Below are 10,649 nucleotides of genomic sequence, written 5' to 3'. Positions count from 1 at the left end.
AAGCGATGGCAAAATAAATAGTTGTTAACTATTTTTGTTCTCTTTGACTGCGCCCCTAACCATCTTCTTCATAATTTATAAATAAAATCTGTTTGAAGCCTATAAAATCAATCAGTAACTTTTAAATTAGAATTGTTGTGGTTAGAATAAGTTAATATATTTTTATTAATTTGCATTTCTATAATTAATTTTAATCTTTACAAAATATGATCTTAAAATTAATAATTACAACAGTGATTTAATACTGATTATTTCAAAATTTATTTTACCACTGTCATTATTGTAAAGACATCTTGAAATCTTTGGTCCTATCACAATAATAGTAGTTTTTGTATATGAACTAATATTAAGAACTTTTCAAGCAAATGAGTTTTTGCTTACAATTTTCAGTTATTTGAACTCTCCCGCGATAGAAGAGAAGGTATAATATCAATTTACTATTTGAATTCAATTTTGAAAGCAACGTACCTTGCCCTTAGCAACTATCTCAGCCTGTAAGACCCTCGATTTTTGAACGAGGATGCGAATGGCTTGCATCAGTCCAGTACATGAGTCCAATATCTTCTCATTTACTTCCAATTTGATTCCAGAGTCTGCAGCTCGTGAATTGCTTAACATTTCCTGAAATAATATTTGTTAGTTAGTGTTTAACAACATATAATGAACGTATAAATTAATATTTCACTATGAACGTACACTATTCCTATTAGCATGAATATAAATAAGGTTTTACTGAAATTTCCTTCGGTTAAATTAGAGATCAGCCTATATTCAGGCTTGACTAATATTCAGATTCAATTGAGGAAAATTTGAGTTCAACCAAACTTAGGGCTTTTAAGACACTTCATTCTTTATTTTCATTTCTACTTTCATAATGAAGAACACAATACAATTTACAATAATAAGTAAATTGTTCACTTATCATACAATTTGGGGATATAATAAAATTAAAAAAAAAAAATTAGAACAAGGAGTGATCATTACTTTTAAGGAAAATAGTATATTCAAAGAGAGAAAAGGAAAACAGAAGAATAACTGATATATGTGTTTGTGAATTTTGGGCAGTTCGTAGATGAGCGAGTAAAAGCACCAACATTAACTGGCTCGTGACTGCAGTGGCAAAATGTTGATTAACAACAAATAGTTTTCTTTTACTATTTTCATACCTTTATTAACTGCCACCCAGACTATCTTCTTCCAACAGAAAAAAGTATGTTCTAATTTCAACTTTTGTCACAATAATACCTAATTTAAGCAAATTTGTTCCATTTTGATATTAATATGAAAATTTATTTCTTATTAAGAAGCCTAATTTTTACTCCCCCATATTTTAGCACCTCAACTAATACTTTTTTTGAATATGTAAATATTATTACTCTATATAATATTATAGGGATTACATATATAATTTTTTTGTAAAAGTGTAGCAGAGAAAATTCCAGGTACTAACTCAAAAAGTAATATACTAACCTCTATCCTACGAGCTGCTTCTTCTATTGCCTTGTCCATCGCAGCCAGCTCAGACTCTACCATCTCACCAACCGATTCAGAGCTACCTGCCTGAAGCATGGCCTGTAACTGTTCACTCATATCCAGCAATTCCTTAAGGGTCTGCCGCATGAGGCCGATGCTTGCTGATACTGTTGGATTCGGTGACAAGGAGTCGGTAAAAACTTGAAGGCATGACTGACCCACTCCTTTACATCTATCGCTCATCTCTGAAAAATGCAAAGCGAACTTTGAATGAAAAAAAAAAATATTTTTTAACTAAACAAATATTAGACAAGGATGATTGGTATTCATTTTATAGACGATTTAAAAATTTAACATAACTTGGTTTAAGTGACATTAATCATTAATAAAATAGATTTAGAATATTGACTTTTTAAAAACTCCTTAAAGATCAAATGATTAAAGCGATGGCAACTGTATCAGCAGCTACAGCCCAATTCTAATCTTTCTCCTAATGACGTCACCCACAGATACCTAAATTCCCTAACTTATTGGTGACTTAAAACTATTATTATTGAGGTGCCTGATGAAGTTTTATATTAAGTTCAAGCTTGCAACTTCATGAACTTGTGTATATGTGTTACATGAAATCGGACCCGATTGCACGATACTATACAAGACTAATAAATTCTAATATATATGTTAAATTCTAAGATTAAAAATAAAATTAACATGATATATACATAAATAATGGACCGTATTAATTTAAATTATGAAGATGGTCAGGGGTGCGGTCACAAAAAACCAAAAATAGTTAACAACTATTTCTTTGCCCAATAACTATTTATTGTCCCTATTTATTAGGGCAAATAAATAGTTGTTTATTATTTTTGTTTTCTTGTGACGCATCTCTGACCATCTTCTTCATAATATAAACTAAAATTAACATGCTATGTGCACAGATTGCCAAGTGGCGTTATTGATATGTATGGCAGGTTATTTTATATTACGAGTATAAACTTTTATTTAAACAGTAAATCAGCAAAGGTACACAGGAGAAATCCTTTATATGGCAATGTTGCTCAAATACGTTAGGTTGCTATAATATACAGCGTATCCACCCATCAATCCATGACTTGATATATATGCCATACATTAACATTTTCTTTATTTGAAACAATAATCATCAATAAACTAAATATAATATATTTCAAATACCTTTTTGTTTTCTTTTTTATAACAATTTTATTTTTATTTTTTTTTCTTCTTCTCGCACAAAGCTAAATTACAATTTACTTATTCGTTCATGCTATCTTCCCTATATTAATCATTCTTACTTCACCTCACCAATGATCCACACACACACACACACGTTTAATCCATTACACAAATTAAATGCAAATTAACATTAATCATCAATAAGAACTGCGATTATCCTATACTATACAATTAAACTAGAACCAGTGGATGGTAAAAGTAAAATTTAAGATAAAAAATTCGAACATCAGTCCTACAGCATAGTAGAGATGAGCAGGCAAATTAACATGTGAAATAGTTTGTTAATCAATAAAAAATCACAACGTCTGATAATTTTTGTGTTATTCCAATAAAAAATTGTTTAATTAAAAAACAAAACAAAAAAGCAATAAGGTAAAAAGAATCATCAAAAGAACATATTAACCATGAGAAGTGAATCAATAGGAATCAGTTTAGTTAAAAAGAATCAAAGAAGGAAGTTAAATAAAAGTTATTTTAATTTGGAAGATCTATAAGTAAAGAATAAAGCTAAAGAATACCGACAATTCTAAATTTATTTTTTATACTAAAATAAATAAATCTGTAAAAATGTTTGCTTATAAATTTCTATTTACTTATTAATTGTGATACTAACTGTCTCCGAAGTCGATGTTTGGGGCCGTATTGGACACAGCCTTGCCGAGTACCACAAGACCAGCAGTGGCATGGGCCAAATCTACAATCCTTTCAGCTGCTCGTGGCTCTTTTTCTAGGCTAGACATACTTTTCTCAAGGGACCTGGCCAAAGATCTGAAGTAATCTGAAATAAGTAAAAATTATTAAGTTTATAGGAATAATATTATTATTAATATTTCTCTTTTCATAAATTAATAAATAAATTTCATATATAAAAAAATTAGGAGAAATATAAAAAGCATTATATTAAGAAGACTTGAAATAAGGTTATCCTTGTAAGGAGAGTGAAGTGAACTAATTTTGAGAGAAAAGGATCATTTTAAATTGTGTTGTTATTAAAATTAACAACTCTCGAACAATTAATAAAAATATATTAATTATAAACTAATAAGTGGATATCTTCAGCTACTCCATTGCACCAAGATAGCATCATTAGAACTATTTTTTAATCGTAAAATAAATAAGAATTGATCTTGTACCATAATCTTACCCATTTTAATAATATTGTTGAAGGCGTTCTGAGTAATTTGCATGATATATACTTTGTTTTACTCTATTACAGAATGAAAATGTTAAGTAAAAATTCATATTTTATTTCAATTAAATATATTAGAAAAATTTCTCGCTAAATACATGTCTTTTTTAAAAAATTATTGTAAATTATAGTCATCATCCACATTTCAATACCGTTTGTCAGTGTTAATATTCACCTACATGTGACACTTATGCCAAATCCATTATCACCTACATGTGCCACCCATGCCAAATCCATTAAACAGATTTTTTTAATGTAAAATTCATATTTTCATGTAATGTAAACCTCAACACAGTCAAAAACTAAAAATAAAAAGGATAATAATTTCTTTAATCTTGATAACAAAGGTTACATATAATTTATTCCTTACCAATAGAACAGGTTGCCGATGAGAAAGCAGGATTGTCCACTTCATGGATGGCATTTTTCACAATCTCTTTACATTCATTGATGATTTTATCTAAAACAGATAAATATAAAAATAAAATAAAAAATTTCAAATATAAAGAAGTACAGTAGAACCAGAACCCCTGCTATCTGGATATGGGGGGTTCATGGATAATTGAATTACAACATTCTATTGACTTGATGTGATAGATAAGGTTAATATAAAAAAAAAAAAACCTATGCAGAAAATCACTTTTATTGACAAACGTTTTATATAAATTTAATTTTAATATACAAAAATACATAAGAATGAATGTATTATGCATATATATACAATTATGTACATATATAATGTATTGTATGTATTTACATATATGTTGAATTTTCATTTGTTATTATTATTAGAGACAAAAAAACAGTAATTTTAGTTTGTTCTTTGTTAAACTTTTGTTTTCTAATATTAGTTCTTTTTGACCGTAAAAGATAATTCAGCATTATCCTGTTCAAAATAGTTTAGTAGAAGTTCTGTTGCCTCCAATGCTTGGTTGTATTTAATTTTTCTTGTTTCCGAAATGATATTCTTTTTTAAAATAAATCTTACGCATATGAAATAAACAGCGTAAAAACAAAAAAATTGACACCTCAAAACCCCGGTTAATGGGGATCCTACTGTACTCTTTAAATATTTCAAAGATCATTAATCCTAACTAATCTTCCATACTTTATTTTTTAACAAGTCTAATCAATTACATATTTTCAAGGAAATTAATGAATGCACGAAAACGTACCAAAAAGTTCTTTTAGAAGATTATCCTTCTTTTCAATTTCCTTTTCAGCAGCAGCAGCTTTTTCACATGCTTCGGATCTTTCAGTTTCTTTGGTTGATAGGAGCTGTTCGATGCTTTGTTTCTCTACTGAAATCTCTCTTAATTTGCTCTCAAGAGCCTGAAAACAAAAGAGTCACTGTTACTGAGAAAAAATTATCATGAATCTGTTATTATTGGAGATATATTTTTATAAGAAAGATCTAATAAATTTTTAGAAAACTCCTAATTTAATTTCAATTAAAATTACTAAGACTGATCAGTAGTGCCCCCCCCCCATATAAGTAACAAGAGCTCACACAAAGACTTACGAACTCCTTAGGTACAACCAACCATTAAATCACTATATAAACAGTTTCACAACACACTAACCCACTAATTCAAGGACTATCAACACTAGACTTACCAGATACGAGACGACGTTTGGAAAGGAGCTGGAATAGGGACCTCTTAAATTGATTTTTAAATTTCAATTTTAATGGACGGGTATCATTGGATGACCTTAACCTTCATGCCTTCATGGCATTCTTTTTTTTTCTGTACATATCATTCACTGGTTGTAAAGATGCAATTTACAGTTGTGAATAAAATAAATAGTAAAAAAAAAAAAAACTCCTAATTTAATAATTCTATATGATCTAATGATCTCAATTCATAAAGTTTGAATGTAAATGGTCAAGTAAATCTCTTTTTTATTAATATTAAATCTATATATAACTGAGTTAAAAGGAGAACACTATTAGAAACTTAAGCAAACAGAATATATCTACAAAAGTACTAAAAATTCTGAAAAATCTGTATGATGTAACAAACATTAGTATGGGAAAAAAAGATGGTGTATCGGAATCCATCTTATACAATTTGTAAGCATTTTGGCTTTGCAGAAAGTGGCAAATGTGTGGATTTGGCCAAAGAAACACTATCTTCTACATAATAATAACATCCGTATATATCGTCAAATATATTATAACGATAAGTACATATATGTGAGAATAAGTTGGAAATAAAAGTATTGAGAAAATATTGCAATTTAAATTTACAAATATTAGATTAGGTTGGGGAAAAATATAACCATTATGTTTACGGTGGATAGCTGTAGCAAATCGATATATCATAAAGTATCAATCAAAGAATTTCAGATTTATGCTCATTGTCAAGGTGACATTTCGCACTATAAATATTCATTTCCTGTTTTTTGTTTAGTCCATTCAGTTGTGAGTAACAGAATGTTAAAGGTGGAAGTCAACAAAGATAAAATTTGATACATTTTACAGTATTTCTTTGATGAAGGCAAAAATGCAAGCCAGGCGGCTGAAATTGTGAATGGCGTTTATGGTCCCGATACTGTAACAGCTAATTATATGCAATTTTGGTTTCGTCGATTCCGTTGAAGTATTTTTCATGTTAAAGCTGCAACTTGCATTGGCAGGTCCGTCGTCAAAAATGTTGATAAAATCACAGAAATAATCAAAGTTGAAAGGCATGTTAGTAGTCATAGCATCACCCAGGAGCTAAAGATTGTTTAAAACAGTTTTAAACCATTTGCACAAAGCTGGGTTCAAAAAGAAGCTTGATGCCATACCAATTAACACCAAAAAACATGATGGATCAAATTTCCATCTGTGAACCCTTGGCCAAACAAAATGGAATCGACTCATTTCTTAAACAGAAGGTGGCTGGGGATGAGAAATGGATCATATACGACAACATTGTGTGAAAACAAGCATGGTCAAAGTGTGGCGAATCAGCTCAAATGGTGGCCAAACCAGGACTAATGGCCAAGAAGGTTCAGCTGTGCATTAGGTGGAACTGGAAAGGAATAATTTATTATGAGTTGCTTCCATATGGCCAAACACTTAATTCTGACCTTTATTGCCAACAACTGGACAGTTTGAAGCTAGCGATTGACCAGAATTGGCCAACAGAAGAGGTGTTATGTTCCATCAAGACAACGCCAGGCCACACAAATCTATAGTGACTTGCCAGAAACTCTGGGAGCTTGGTTAGGAAGTTCTGATGCAACCACCATATAGTCCGGACCTGACACCAAGCGATTACCAACTTTTTCTTGCATTGCAAAACTTTCTTAGTGATAAGAAATTGGTAGGTATCAAGAGAAGACTGAAAATCGGTTACTAGAGTTTTTCAGCAATAAGGACGAAGACTTCTATGAGAGAGGCATTATGAAGCTACCTTTAAAATGGCAACAAATTATATAACAAAACGGTGCATATTTGACCCAAATCGGACAATCCAAAACATGTTAAATAAAGTCTTTAATTTCACATAAAAATAATGGATTTATTTTTCTCCAACCTAACATAAACCTAATTAAAATTTTTGGGAGATAAACAAACTTTTGGAATTTCCTCCGAAAAGTTGAATTTTTATGTAACCCCTTAGGGTTAGTAGATTGAACAAAATTTATCATCAGTGACAAATGATAAACAATAATCATTGATACTTACAAGTTTCTGCTCCGAAATGGAGTCCACTGTCGCCTGGAGTTTAGCCAACTCCAATGCTAAAGATTCCAACTTCATTTTTTCACTTAAATCAGATTGCTGACATTGAATGGTAGAGAGCTGTTTATCTACGTCTGCTTTCTAGAAAAATAAAATAATAAGCTAAATGTTTATTGCTAATTAAATAAGGTTTAAACAAAAATTTGACATCAAGTATGATAAGTAAATATTAAAAACAAATAAACTTTTTTAAAAATATAATTTTTGTGCTATACTTTGTGCTGAAAGTTGAGTATTGAAGGTATTTCAATTTCTTGAACATACGATCTAATCAATAAGAGATAAAAGAAATATATATAAATAAATAAAAAAAGGTAAGTGCTGATAAAGAAACACTTATGAAATTGAGGAAGTCAAGTCAAAATATTAATATAACATTAAATAAAAAGGTATTTGTTCAGTTCATTTATTATTTTTAACTCATTAAAAAATGCTTAAAGTTTTAATCATTATTAATAATAATCATCAAAATATTTCTGTTGTCATGACTTCATTGAAGCACAACCTAACCAGGATTTGTTGCATCTCAAAATAAATACTTTACTTTTTAGAAATCATTTTGCAATAAGTTCAGCCTATTAAAAATTATTCTTGAAAAAAAAAAATAAACAACAACCTCAGTATTTTTCTTAATAAAGCCATATTTTAACTAAATAGTACATTATAATCTTTATAAGTTTTACAATAAAAAAATATTAAATTGTTCATTTACAAAAGAATTATATCACTATTTATCAACAACTTCTTAGATATAAGTGTTCAATTGGTGTATATCATATATTTTTATCTGTTGGTACACCACATACTATCATATAAAGCATTATAAAATCCTTTAAAAGCTAATTTTTACAATTATATGGGTTTTCACCTTTTGTTTCTTTTTTAAAGGAAATAATTCTGTTTTAGAGTTACAGTTTAATAGAGGTATCCTTTATTTTATTTTATTCTAACTGATGTTTTGGTCTAACCATGAGTGCCATCTTCAGGGTAATGCCCATGGATGCAGACAAAATTGATAGAAAATAACAAAATTTTTAAAGGCTAGTTTCAATTTCTTAAAAGACTTTTAACCCAACCAAGAATAACTTGAAATGATTCTTCATTTAAATTAACTTGTGCAAGTTGTCTGTAAAATCTCAAACATATTTTACCAAATACTTCAGAAAGACTATTTGGCACATATCAGTTAAAATATTTAGTAAAATTGTTGCATCAAATATAATATGTAGTTAGCTAGGGATAAGAAATGTTCATTAAATAAAGATGAACCATATATGTAATAATATCATAAAGAACTAATAAGCAATGTTTTACATTTAAAAATTAATTTGAAAAAGTAAAACACTCTTTGCATTGGACAATTCTGTCTGAGGAGACACATGGATGCTTGAGTATAGTAAACTTGAATAGGCACTGTGTCTGATGTTTGAGGAATTACTATCACACTCTGAAGATAGATACTGTAGGAAATCCAGTTTGTTCAGACCTTAACTAGTAACTTCATTTTAATAACCATTTTTGACTAAGGTTTTCATCAAGGCAAGTGAAGATCTTTCGAATGATGATATCGTCACTTATTATTACTATAATAAAAAAAAAAATTTAAATCTGTTTTGTTCTTTATATTCGAAGCTACTGTTTCTTTTATTTATTAATTCCTGCTAAAGAGCATTGTCTGATTTTAAATTAAGAGCATTCTTCTGTATAATTAAAGAAGCATATCTACACATTGACACTGTTTTTGCACACATAGACAGGGTGATACACAAATGGAAGAGAAAGAATATTGATCACTTTGAGGTCAGCAACTTTATATATTTTATTTTATTTTCATCTTGACCAACCAACATCAAGTTGAACAGGTGTTTACTGGCTATTTCTAATATTAGAAGACTCAACCGATGGGTGACCTCGAGTATGTCGAGTATCAAGAGTGGAATATGAGTCTTCTAAAAGTGGTATGGTTTGTGCCTCTGTTCTATTTAGTGGAACCAGAATTGGAGGTCAACTACTTATGCATCTACCATCCAGTTCCTCTCTCCTAATATGGACCTGCCATCAACAGCCAAATGTTAGACCTACACCTGTACCAGCTCCCACCAATTGATCCAATCTTGTGCCACTTCCATCCAGCTCCTTACTCTCAACAAGGAATTGGTATTACCAGCAACACATCTGTCCTAAGCCTCCTATACCAGCTCCAACCAATTGATCCAATTTTGTGTCACTTCCATCCAGTTCCTTACTCTCAACATGGAACTGGTATTACCAGCTACACACCTGTCCTAAACCTCCTGCACCAGGTCCCACTAATTGTTCCAATCTTGTGTCACTTCCATCCAGTTCCTTACTCTCAACATGGAACTGGTATTACCAGCTACACATCTGTCCTAAACCTCCTGCACCAGCTTCCACTAATTGTTCCAATCTTGTGCCGCTTCCATCTAGTTCCTCACTCCCAACAAGGCCTGGCATCATCAGCCTAACTGTCCCTCCATCAAAGCTGAGGTCTTCCTCTTCTCCTTGATCCCTGAATTACTTCTACCCTTTTCTTTGGCAGGTCATTCTTAGCCATATGAGCAATGTATGGGAGGCCCATCTCAGCTCCATAGCCTAAGACCCCATCTGGTTCCTTCAATGAATCTTTGATCTCCTGGTTTGTTCAATGTCTCTATAACTGGTCAATCTTCACAGGTTCAAAGATTTTACACAGAATCTTCCTTTTAAAGATGAACAAGTTCTGCTCAACAGTTTTGGAGATGGTCCACATTTCTGAGCCATTTTGAAGCATAGGCTGAATAATTGTTTAGTATAAAATTTGTGTCTCACTTGTACTTTGTGCTGGAAGTGATTTTCAAGGTACTCCTGTATCCTTTGTGTCTCCTATAAATTGTGTCATGTGGAAAGGGCCTAAGCATTAAAAACTTAATATTTTATTTACTCTTATTTTAAGGTTTTTTTTAGCATTTTATTTTTGAGTGAACCACACTAAAT

At 30.6% G+C, this 10,649-nt stretch overlaps 1 protein-coding gene across 1 annotated transcript in view; it reads right to left on the bottom strand.

Moving 5' to 3' along the window:
- Positions 1-10,649, bottom strand: part of Hip1 (Huntingtin interacting protein 1) — a 66,334-nt gene that overhangs the window by 3,541 nt on the left and 52,144 nt on the right. The window contains exons 11-16 of the mRNA XM_067053180.1: positions 7,599-7,736; positions 5,095-5,251; positions 4,290-4,379; positions 3,344-3,508; positions 1,471-1,718; positions 469-621 (exon numbers count right to left, since the gene is read on the bottom strand). Coding sequence (XP_066909281.1) covers positions 469-621; positions 1,471-1,718; positions 3,344-3,508; positions 4,290-4,379; positions 5,095-5,251; positions 7,599-7,736 — 951 coding nt within the window. The remainder of the gene's footprint in view (positions 1-468; positions 622-1,470; positions 1,719-3,343; positions 3,509-4,289; positions 4,380-5,094; positions 5,252-7,598; positions 7,737-10,649) is intronic.

Source organism: Halyomorpha halys, unplaced genomic scaffold, assembly GCF_000696795.3.
Source record: "Halyomorpha halys isolate HHAL.00 unplaced genomic scaffold, Hhal_1.1 Scaffold555.1, whole genome shotgun sequence".
In the NCBI taxonomy this organism is placed as follows: domain Eukaryota; kingdom Metazoa; phylum Arthropoda; class Insecta; order Hemiptera; family Pentatomidae; genus Halyomorpha; species Halyomorpha halys.
The sequence above is the reverse complement of the archived record's forward strand: the minus strand, read 5'-3'. Positions and strand labels throughout refer to the sequence as shown.